Source organism: Cotesia typhae, unplaced genomic scaffold (assembly GCF_013202065.1).
Source record: "Cotesia typhae breed Kobodo isofemale line unplaced genomic scaffold, CoteBio_Ctyphae contig_48, whole genome shotgun sequence".
Taxonomy (NCBI): domain Eukaryota; kingdom Metazoa; phylum Arthropoda; class Insecta; order Hymenoptera; family Braconidae; genus Cotesia; species Cotesia typhae.
In genome coordinates, this window is record NW_027423756.1 from 4,006,777 (window position 1) to 4,019,435 (window position 12,659).

Genomic DNA, 12,659 nt, shown 5'->3' on the forward strand with positions numbered 1-12,659 from the left:
CATTCTTTTTATTGGATAGAAAAAAGCACTATTTATATTGATAATTCTAAGAAAGTTAATGTAAAGATAAAATTAATAATCAAGTCGAAATTTTTATTGTATGAATTTTTACTGGCAACTTTATAGTTAATATTATTTGTGTTAATATTACACTGAAAAAAAAAATTAACTTGATTCAAGAGAAAAATTCTTGAATTAAGTAAAATTTACTTAAACCAAGAAACATTTTTTAGTTCAAAAATTTATTTACTCAAATCAAAAATATAAAATTCTTCACAATTATTTACTTGATTCAAATAAATTTTTTTTCAGTGGATAAAACTATTATTACGTACGCTAATTAAAAAAAATGAGCTTGAATCAAGAAAATTATTTCAAAAAAATAAATCATCTTGATCCAAGCAGAAAAGTTCTTGAACTAACAAATATTTCTTGAAGTTAGTAAAATTTAACTTGATTCAAGAATTTTTTTCTCGATTCAAAATAATAAAATTTTTTAAATGATTTTTGTAGTCCAACATTTGTTCTTAAATCATGTTAATTTTTTATCAGTATACTACAAGAGAAAAAACAAGCTTTTGTGCATTCTAATTTTTGTTATTGATTTGCAAACTAGTTATTGCATGCAGCGAAACTTTAAATAAAATTCATTCTAAACCTCTCAATAATTAACAAAATTGAAGCATCACCCAACGACATTGATTGCCTTGATTAGTAATTGGAATTTTGACTTTTATATTTATACCATAAATGCGATGTGTGGACGATTTTAGACTCTGATCATTTGGGCGGTCAAGCTAACTTTCATCTAAAGCTGTCTTTTTTTCTCACCTAAATGTTTTATAAAATATAGAAGAGTGGCTGTGATAAATTTAATTGATAAATACATCAAATACTTAGAATTCACGAACTTCCGATAATTCGCCTGCTCATGCGTAAAATAGATATTAGAGAAAGGTTTTAACAATAAATTTTCGTTCTCTAACGCATTGAAATCTAACCAAGATACTGTAAGAAATAGATGTTTATAGCAGATAAAAGTGAATTGTTTCGTGCTGATTATTCATAATCATTAATCGTTAACCATGCACTATTATTTGCAACTTTCAAGTTGTATCGTATGGAAAGCAATGATTGCTACTAGATAACGATATTTATTTGTTTCATCAACAATTTTAGTATAATTACATATTAGATTAGATCATGTTTCACTTCATTTTATTGTTAATAGTATAATTATATTGTACGTGAATATAACTAAAGTAAAACTCGGAAAAAATTTTTTATTGATTTGAGAAAGTAGTTTTTCGAACTTAAATAATGACTTTCACGAAGTAATTTGTTTATGATTTGTAATAATATTTTACTTGTCATAAATAATTTTTATTTCCATTCTAAAAAAAAAAATTCGAAAAAATAAAAATTTCATTTTTTTTAATAATAAATAATGTAAGAATTTGAAAAAAAATATTAATCAATAAAATAAAGATCCTTCAGTTCCAATCTTGTAAACAAGTAAACTTAGAAGTTTCGCGATGACCGATAGGTGGCGATAGGTAGCTTAAAATGTCCGTTTGCAAAGTGGTTGATCAAATCAATAAATCCCGATTAAATAGCTTAATAAAAACGAGGTATCCATAGAGTTTTGTTTATCTTTCTTTTTCCCTAAATAAAACAATTCACCTTCTAGTCAAACTACTTAATTATATTATAATACAGATAAATATATTATCCAGTGGGTAATGTTGCCCAAACGGGAACGAAAATTCATTATAAATATTGCATACGATGTACAATAGAATTGTAACTTGTAAATTATAAATATCAAATAAAGATTTTTAAACTAAACTAACTCAATAAAAACGAAGTAAAATAGTGTTTCATTAACGGTCCGCATTTGTAAAGTTATAAGTGAATTGAATAGGCCTCTAGATTACATGTTTTGAATAAAATATTTAAATAAAAAAAACTCCATATCTCTACTCATTTGTCAGTGTAATTAACCAGGTTAAACTTATTGTTTTAATTATCACCACTGATGATTAAAATAATATTATTAACTTGAAATAGTCTCGATCGACTAATTCAGACAATAAAACTTTAAGTTTTGAAATTTACGATGGCAAATTCGCGTGCTTCAGGATGACTTCCGTTTAAGACATCACGTGAAATAATAACCTCTGATTTCTTTGAAGAGAAAAGTTAGCCCGTAATAGTCAACACAACTGATACTCTAAAGCTTGTATCATATTTTAAAACACAAAACTTATGTTCAATTTTTAAATATAAATTTTATTTTAAAAGCCTTATTTTTTAGATAATTCTTTTGTGTGATCAGAACTATTAAAGTACTTAATTATTGTGATCAAAGAAATTTGGTAGATCCAAAAAAATGAATTATTTGAAATAAATAAAAAAAAAAAGTTAATTGAACCAAAAAATTAATTTTTATTTCCATAGAAACTTTTTACTCCAGTAAATTTTTTTACTAGTAATTATAACACTTATTTTTTAAAGTCACTATTGCTGATAACAAAGAAATCTCATTGATCTAACGAATGCTTGACGAAGATCTGGCATTTGAACCTCAAGTTAAAATTGATTGAAGCGTGACTAGACACAAGACGTTGATTTACAAGCGTCGGAAAAAGTGAAATTTAAAAAATTTTTTTTCAACATTTTTTGCCCTTTTCTTTTTAACTCATGAATCAGGTAACTTTTTTATTGCCCCTTTGTTGCGCACTGTCTAAGTATTGAACTCCGAGAAACATTGACAAAGGGTTCGGTGAAAGTTACGTCGGAAGTTGATACTAGGGTTGTATATTATCAAGAAAAAAGTAAGAAAGTAAATGGATTGTAACTTTCTAAACCTTCAAAGTTTAATTCTTGTACTCTTACAAAAATCCCAATTTATTTCTTTCAAGAAAATTTATTTATAAAAAAATTTTCTTTCAGCCAATGAGGAATCATTACATCATATTAATAATTTATATGAAATAAAAGAGAATTCATGATTATTAAAAATTTTTTTAATTCAAAAGTAAAGCTAAAAAGTAATGACAATAAGTTAAAAAAGATTTATAACCTCACTTTGGGTTATAGAAGCGAAAAATAAACAAGATAATAAAGAATAAAGCATCAAGCAGTTAAATGGTAAAAAAAAGATTGTAAAATTTTGACGAGCATCTAAGAAAACACGTGGATCGACAGGTCTACCTACCATATCTCGGATTTGGTTTGGTATGATGGCTCTGGCACGCGACAACGAGGTACGCCGTAGCGGCGCGTCATATGACCATAAAATAAACGTTTAGGGTAGCACACAGACGGCGGTAACCTGGCAGCACATAAACACTTATATAACGGCAATTAAACTGCTTTTAAGACCCATAAAATTGCAATTTCAATAATCTCTGTGACAACACCATTTTTACTTGAGTTGGTCGGACCATCGCTTTGACCTCTTGCGCTACATTTTTATCAAGATTCCATTTTCAGATCCAGTATATTGAAACAATAATTATCGCTATTGCTATCAACAATTTTATTTAAAAATTTTCTTAAAAAGACTTTTAAAAAAATTTTATGATATGACCATATATGGCCAATTTTCATGCTTGGCCTGTATAACAAAAAAAAAATCATCAACTAAAATTTTTCAATTTTACATTTTTCTGTAATGAGTACATTAATAAACATACCGTACTAAACGAAAATTGATTAAAATAAATGAAATAAAAAAACATAACATTAATTTGGTCTACAACATCCTGATTTTTATTTAATTATAGAAGAATTTAGACCTGATTAAAGCAATAATATAAAATAAAAACCTACAACAGAAAAAAGTCTTTGAGAGAGTCAAATAATAGTACATTGTGTAACGAGGGATGAAACAAAACGATTTCAGACCAGAGTGAAGTTGCCTGCCTGAGCAAAGAGAGGGCTGGCATCACTCGGTCTGAAATCATGTTTCATCCCGCGTCACACATTATATTTTTCATATAAGTTGCATTAAAAATGCTAGTTTTAATGTCTGAAGCCAACCAAACATAAATAGCTTCAGACGAATAGCGAAAATACCATTTTATTATAAAACTTATTAAAAAAATTAAAAACTCATATTCAAGAAAATAACGGCTTATTTTTTATTAAACATTATTCCTGAATTGAATAATTTTCTTTTGTCTTTCTTATTCATGCTTAGTAACAGAATTATAATATGTCAGTACAATTAACGGTTAGAATGACAATTATAAAAGTATAAAATAAACAAAAGATACTCTGATAGAATTGAAAATAAAGCTGCAACTTCATCTCGCGGACAGAAAATCATCATTTTCTGCCCACCCGGAAGAAATGATTGATTCCTGCTCGGCGACAGTCGCATTGGTCTGAAATGATATAGTTTCGGTTGGTTCAACAGGCATTGAGACTCGCATTTTCATTGTAGATTATATGAAAAATGATTTTTATTTTAAAAGTCAACCTCAAACTTAACTCTCTTCTAAGGAAATGATTCAGGGATCATGCGCCATCTGTCAGAGATGTTCAACGTTACCTTCGATAGAAAAATTATATATGGGTATACATTATTATGTCAGTATATGTCGACCTATATTAAGCTTTATGGCTAATTTTTATATCATACTATATATAGGCACATTTAAATGTATCAAAAATCGAACATAGATTTGTCAGATCTTGTAAAATTGTCTAATGTGACCCCGTATGTATACATCGGGTAGTATCAGAAAATTTTTCACGTGCATCTATCTTCATCATATAGGGTATTTATCCTTTTATTTTTTCATTCACGTACAGAACAGTATAAATTACATAAACAGCGTTTGTCTACTGCAGAAAATATATGTCGGTAGTTATATATTCCACATCTGTTTTAGAAGCTGCGCACGCAATTTTGAACAGCGTGATATAGATGCAATGAAGCCCGTTGATTGGTTCCAGACGTTCTTGGATTGAACCGTATAACCCCTTGGACTATCAAGTAGTCAAGAGAAAAATATGAGATAGGTTAGCGGCGGAGGAGATAGACAATGGATCCTGGGCATAGCATAGCCTAGCAAGAAACATGATAGAATTAGGGACGAACAAGACGAGTAGGATGAAATAGGATAATATGAGAGACGTCACTGCAGGACGCGCGGCAACCATCATCGAATGCTAATGAGGGGATGTTGGCTCAGAGGCGGAGAATATGGTCGTGCACTGCCGTTGGATCGGTCTGATTATAAATTATGCATTACCTCGCCATTTCTAACCCACGTACGCCAACAAAATCCGGACGGACATTTCTATCTCTAAAATTACCTACTATTCCTTTACTTAAGCTTTTAGTTATACATTCTTTTATCAAATCAGCATCCTTTGAATTTTTCAAATTTTTACGTCCAATCGTTGTATGTTATTTATGTAGGTTGGTTAACCATTTTTAGAAGTTATGGTTTATTAATTAACCTAATAATTGCTAGCATAGCGTTGTAAGTTTTTTTTTTTTTTTTTTTTTTTTTTAATTTAAATGGAGAACTTTTATTTTATTTTGCAATACTATTAAAAAAATTAATGTTAATAATGCATATTTCAATGAGATAATTTTATTTGAATAACAAAAAATTTTATCCTAGTGTGCTAAGAAAAATGTATGCCTGTGAAAAAGTTTTTTGATGTACACGGTAAGAACAAGATTACACTAGATATCATCCTAGATTATACGGAGTAAAAAAAAATTTCAGATAGTAGCTAGTATAATCCAGATAGTAGCTAGTATAATCCAGATCGTAGCTAATATAATCCAGATATCACGCAGTATAATCTGGATTTTTTAGCTACTATCTGAAATTTTTTTTCAGAACAGATATCACTGAGTATAATCTGGGATGATATCCAGTGTCATCTTGTTCTTTCCGTGTAGTATGACATAAAAAATCGCCATATCAGGCTATAAATGAGAGCGAAAAATTAATTTTTAGACAAATTTGATATTATCTTTAAATGTGTACGTCAATTATTACGTCTTTTTAGAAGAAGTTGGTTTAATAATTGATGAAATTTAAAAACTAATAACAAATGATTAATTTAAATGAGTAAAAAAAATGATTTTTACTTCAGAAAACACCTCAAGCTTATAAAGATATGACTTAACGGTCATGCGCACTCTGCTATAGGTTTTCAATGTTATACCTTTGAGATTTAAAGAATTTAATTATCGAAATTTTAAACTTTTTTGTTGAGAATCATGCTTTAAAATTTTTAATGTATTAAAGATTGGAATAAATAATTTTTTTTCTACAGCGTGTTCATTTTGTAATTAATTTCAAGTCACAAAATCGATCACGATACAGAATACTTATTTATTTTTAATTTCTAAACTTTTTAAATTAAGTAAAAAAACAAAAAAAATTGACTTTTTATAACAAATAAATTTTCAAATATATAAAATCTTTAAAAAATTTGTAAAACTATAAATGTTGAAATATTTCAGTACAGCTGTATGCATGTATTTATGTTTGCAATAAAAGACTATGATGATGTTGAAATCTGTCTGTCAGTAGGCAACTTAAATTTTATGAACCAACTATTGACACCCATAATACGAAGCATTTGAGGTCGTGCATTACTCTCAGCCTGTCAAGGTCAAACAATCTTTCTATTTCACTTTTATGTTATAATACACTGGTGATTAAATAAAAAAGAAAATTAAAATAAATTAGCTTTTTAGAAAATTACTTTTTTAAAATAAATAGAAAATTTTAAGCTCACCAACAATACAATTTAATTTTTTTCAATTTTTTAATCATAGAGATTGCACGGAAATTTATAAAATTTTGATTTATCATAAAATAATCATTAGATTAAAATAAGATGTCAATAACTGAATTCATGTGTTGCTTTAATTACAGAAAAAATCATAATTCCTTTTTAATGTTTTCACTTACTGAATAAGACAAACGAATGAAACAAAATTTTGAATGAAGTTAGACCATGACAATTTTAAAAAATCAAGAAAATGAAATGCATAAAAATCATTGAGTACTGATACTATCAGAGCTTTATAAAATGGATGATAGGCAAAGAGCTTGCAAGATATTTCAGAGTTTCTCAAAGCACTTTGGAACATGTTAATTATCTGTTGGACTCAGAAATGTTTCTGATGAAAGGATTGATTCTCTGGTCTATTTTTTATTGCAACTTACTAGTTATCCTTCACACCTCGTTTATTTATAGTTTTACTTTCTCATTTTCGAGTTTGTTTACGGATTCAATGTCAGCTGTCTTTTATGGCTCCATCATTTACAACCAAGCTACAAAACAATCTTTGACTAGCTGAGTATGATTCAATGATAAAAGTCGTTTGTTTATAAGCAAATTAATCAGAGAATAATTTAGAATAATTTTTCTTAAGGACGTTCATGGACAAGAAAAAGACACCAATAGGTTATGGCTGTTGGTTTCTTTCTCACGCACTATAGCTGCTTCTCTTTACAGACTATCACTCACTTACTTCCACTCACGTAAAATATCGAAAGTCACTAACTTCAAGCATTTTTTATAAAAAAATGAATACCGCTCGTTTATATTATTTTTGATAAAAAATACTTGATATATATTCAATTAATGATTCTCAGTTTTTTAAAACAATCCTAAGAAAAGTACGATTGATATTTAATAAAACGTTCGCTTGAACGTCGGTCCGCATAGGGTTTGTATGTAAAATATACAAATTTTAAATGCTAATATTTCAAAATTTAGTGCCGCAAGAACTATTTAAAAAAATTCCTGCGTATAGAGGATACTTATGAGTAGAAGTACTTAAAATTTTAAAAAAATTGAAGGAATCGGTTTTTTCTTGGAACGTCCTTAAGCCTCTCTGATAGGTCTATTCATTAATTAATAGCTCCTAATATTCGTTTGATTGATTATTTTATATATTATGAAGCAGCATACTAATACATATTATATACTATAATATCATCTAGTTTTTACAGCTTTAAATACAATAAGCTCCGGATTAGCTGAGGCTTCTTTCCATGAATCTGACAAAAATAATTCAGAACGAGAGAAATGTATTCTGAGATTTCCTCTTGATATCAGGAACCTCAATGAGATTCCAGACGTGTTGTGATTTTGAACAAAGAAACCAGAAAGAAAGAGTAGCAATGATCCCCACAAACTAAATAAAAAGACAATGGGAGGTAGATTTCTTTGATTAGGTACAAAAGAAGAAAAAGAAAACAGTCTATGCAGCCAAAAACGAGAGAAAAAATAAATGCCGCAGACACAAAAATTTATTTAATAGATGAAATAAAAAAAGTTAATGGAAAACGCCGCTAAATAAATGATGCCGCAGATTATTTATGTATACGTTGATTATATAATTACATACTTTAAGGATTTAACTGCGATAAAAGCAATGAATATCATTAATCAAATATCCAAATTGACTCATTTTGTCTGATGCTTAACGATCCATTTTTTAAAAAAAATAACTGCGTTGATTTGATATAAGAAATAATTAAAAAATGTATGGTTTTATAATTTGAATCAAATTAATGATTAAACGGAACAAACACGAGTTTGTCTTTAAATTCTATCATAAAATATCATAGACTTATATATTTTGGAATCTCTGGAGGCCTACTATTCAAGATTGGCTTATAAGGATCAAGTGTTGTCTATGAAGGTGTAAAGTTTCGGAGTGTAATGATTTTATGAGTCCACAGAGCTTGTTTCTAGACTCAACTCTCGTCATTACAACTTGAAGCCCTCTTTAAAATAATTTTATTGGACTATTTGCTGTACCTGATAAATCTATTCATAAAGGCGATTTGTATAAATCTAGGAAGCAATTCTAGAGTGCTATATTATAATTTTTGAATACACCGACAATCATGTTTTGGTTTAATTAATTTTTTTTCTTAAAAATTTTATTTTTAGCTCAATATATCTAGCTTTTTTTTTTTTTAATTTTTAACATAAACTTTTTTCTAAGATTTAACAACTATTTTTTTTTAATCAAGTTAATTTATCCGCCCGTGCAATTTTTTTTCTTTTTAAAACATTTTTTATGATTCAACAATGATTACGATTGAAGAACAATTTCCTTCATTCACATGCCTCATAAAAATTAAGTTGCTACCACATTGCATTGTAAAATATATTGATAATGAAATTTTCTTGATTAAAAAAAAAAAAAAACATTAAAATTCTAGAACAAACAGAGAGAGAAAAATATCGTTAGAATAAGGATACACTGATAAAAAAATTGACTTAACTCAAGAGCCAAACTCTTGAACTAAGAATTCCGTTTTGAAGAAAATCATTTTCTTTAAAATGTTATTCTTCGTTCAAGAGTTTGTCGCTTGAGTCAAGTCAATTTTTTTTTATCAGTGTACGTATCGTTATTCTGACTATACGCCGAATAGACATTTTTTTAGAGATATGCTGTATAGCCAATTCAGCTATACAACAGATCATCAAAATGACGATCCGTATTATTATTTTAGCGTTACATTTAGTTTTCAACTATACAGATCTTCACGTTAACAAAACAGTAGCCTGTTTTGACCCAACTACATATATTTACAAGAGCTATTTTCTGTATGCTCAAGTCAAACAAATAAATCCTTAAATCAGAAATCCGGATCGTTGTTTTAAGGAAACGTTGGGTAGTCATTTTAACAATATTTTTTTTCCGTGAAGTATAATCTACTTAAACCAAGAACAACGTTTTCATTCCATAATTTTTTTACTTTTTAATTTTTTTACTCAACATAGTCATCTTGGTTCTAAATTGTTTTTTTTTTAATCAAGTTTTTTCATTATCGGTATGTATATTAAAATAAAACTCCCTTATTGATTGGGCAAATAAAAATTAAAAATATTTATTTATGTATCACTAAACTTTTAGCGAGTGAAAAAAATTTTGTTGTTTACAATTTTTGTCAAGAAGGCAACGACTAAATCAATTTTCACCATCGTCATACTTTTTTGCATGCTACAGGGTAATTTTAAAAATCATAAATATAACACCACCATGTAGTATGTAGTAATTATTATCTGGATCAATATCAGACTTTAGTTGCATTATTTTCATGAAAAAAATATATTTCTGTCGTCGATGCTTAAAACACCCCAAGCCAAATTTAACATATGTCATTAATTATATTATAACCATAGATAATGAAGATAATAAATACTTTAAGTTAATTATAGCATAATGTAAATATAGAATATCTTTAACCGTCTAGTCTTACCATTCTATACTATCGTGTAATTTATATTCGCAATGTTATCTGTATCACACATTATGTACTCGATTAAAGATATCAATAGTAATAAGATATTCTTATTAATCTAGATTAGAATGCTTCCGATTAATTTTAAGATTTCTCATTGATTAATTGTTGTCAGTTTGTACTTACTATTTTTAATGCTTGAGATTGATCAATTAGAATAAAATTTGATAAAAAATTTTGGGTTATTCGAAGAATGAGGAAGTGACAAGTGAACTATTTTACTCACCACACACAACTCGATCGAACGGGCTCATCCAATCTGAAAACAATAAATCATTTTTTAATGGTTGTTTTGAAAATTCATGAACTTGAAATGATAGGATTTAAATTTTGGCAGAAGTAGAAGCATTCAAAGGGATAGAAGCTAGGAAACATTCAAGATAATTGGCGTGAAGTTATTGGTTTGAAAAAATGTTTAAAAATGATAGGAAATCAGCACACAGAAAAAAAAAATTAATTTGAATCAAGAGAAAAATTCTTAAACCAAGAAAATAATTTTGAAGAGTTTTAGTGTCTTGCATCAAGACGAAAAATTCTTGAATCAAATAAAATTTATTTAAACCTTTAAAAATTTCTCGGTTTAAGAATTTTTCTACTAGAATCAAGATGAAATTCTTCAAAATTATTTACTTGATTCAAGTACATTTTTTTTTCTGTGCAGGCATCTAAAAATTTTTAGAAATCTTGTAACAAATTAATTATGATTAAAAAAAATATTTGAGGAGCTGATTTTCAAAAGGATACCTTTTCATATTTTAAAAGAACCGTTTTTTTATCTTTTAAATATTAAGTACTTCGAGAATTATAAAGATTTCTAAATGAAAATCGAATTGTAGCTCAAAAAGTTCAATAAAAATATTTATAATTGACGATAACCAGTTTTTTGTCTCGATTAATCAAAAATGAAAAGATACCCTTTTGAAACTCAACTCCTCATTTTAAGAAATTCGCATTTATAGTTGTTTCAACTTTTTACATATGAAATTTTTATAAAAATCTTAAAAAATGCCAGATGTCTGTAAATTTTCGTATCAAAAATATAAAAGTTTGAACAATTCTGAATAATTAAGAAAGAAAAACAATAAATTGTCTTCGTTGGATTTTAGTTTGGAAAGTGATAAAGATGTAACATAGATTAAATACACAAGACAAAATGATCAACATAAATTGATGTTTCTTGAAATAACTTTGGAAATAATACTTAAAACTTTTATAAAATGATAATTATTGTTTAAAGTTTTATAATTTCATTAAACTTTAAAATTTTAAATGTTATTACAAAAGTATATACTATTTCTCTATACTACATTATTGTTGCCACTCGACTTTCCAACGCAATGTTGACTAGAGCTCGCATTCGAATAAAAAGTGACCTACGGTAATGCTGTCAAGACTTGAATAATAAACAAATAAATTAGCTGTCTCTAATAAAAACTGTATAAATATTTCTAAAATTTTATTGTAACTATATATAAATATTGATTATAATCAAAACATTCTATGCACGTCAAGTTATTTTGGGTACATGTACTCATCATAACATTTTTGGGCCTGATAAATAATTAATAATTAATAATTAATAGTTATGTAACAATTAGATAGATCTTTTTCACTTTCAGAAACATTTGTTGCAGTCTGCAATATAAATTTGACAAAACACGAAATTTTATACTTAAGCTTAGGCTTTAATATTTAAAGAATTATTTGTCTTTCTAAAGGTCAGAGTAACATAAACAAAGATAATGTTTTAAAAATAATTTTTTGTTTGTGCTAACATTTAAAAAGTGTTCGATTTATTTAAAGTGGTATGACTTATTGCTTTTTATAATCGGCTCCTTTGTGTGTCAAATTGCGATAAGACTACACAGACAATGCAATTATAAATAAACGATAATTGATAGTAATAAAAGAAAGTACCATGTAGCGCAATTTTAATTCAATTTATTTTTATGCCTGGTTTAATTTCAAAACTATGATTTTATTTGAGACAAAGTTATTTAAAAAATGTTATTTGAATTTTTTATCTGACGCAAAAGTGCATTCTTAATATATGATTTTAGGAAAGTAAATTTATTCGACCATTATTTCACCTACAGTTCATTGTAAATTTAGACCTTGATTCGTGTCTTATTTATGTAATCTTTTAAATTTAATTAGCATCAGAATAATTACAGCCTTATGTTTATCATTATTTTTACTCATGGTCATTTATTATCAGTACTATAATTGAAAATAAAAAGTATGCTTATTATGATGTTTTATTTGAATAAACTTTCATTTTTTTTCATTTGACCTTGACATTGATCATAGCATTGATGGTTATTCGCTTTGATATATATATTT

At 27.3% G+C, this 12,659-nt stretch overlaps 2 protein-coding genes across 4 annotated transcripts in view; both read right to left on the reverse strand.

Annotated features, from left to right (window-relative positions):
* LOC141529307 (uncharacterized) overlaps positions 1 to 12,659 on the reverse strand; it is a 365,923-nt gene that overhangs the window by 191,759 nt on the left and 161,505 nt on the right. The gene's annotated exons all lie outside the window — the stretch shown is intronic.
* The window catches only part of LOC141529302 (homeobox protein abdominal-A homolog), a 42,732-nt gene that overhangs the window by 26,819 nt on the left and 3,254 nt on the right, over positions 1 to 12,659 (reverse strand). For both annotated transcript variants that reach the window (XM_074245805.1, XM_074245804.1), the window contains exon 2: positions 10,543 to 10,575. In XM_074245805.1, coding sequence (XP_074101906.1) covers positions 10,543 to 10,575 — 33 coding nt within the window. The remainder of the gene's footprint in view (positions 1 to 10,542; positions 10,576 to 12,659) is intronic.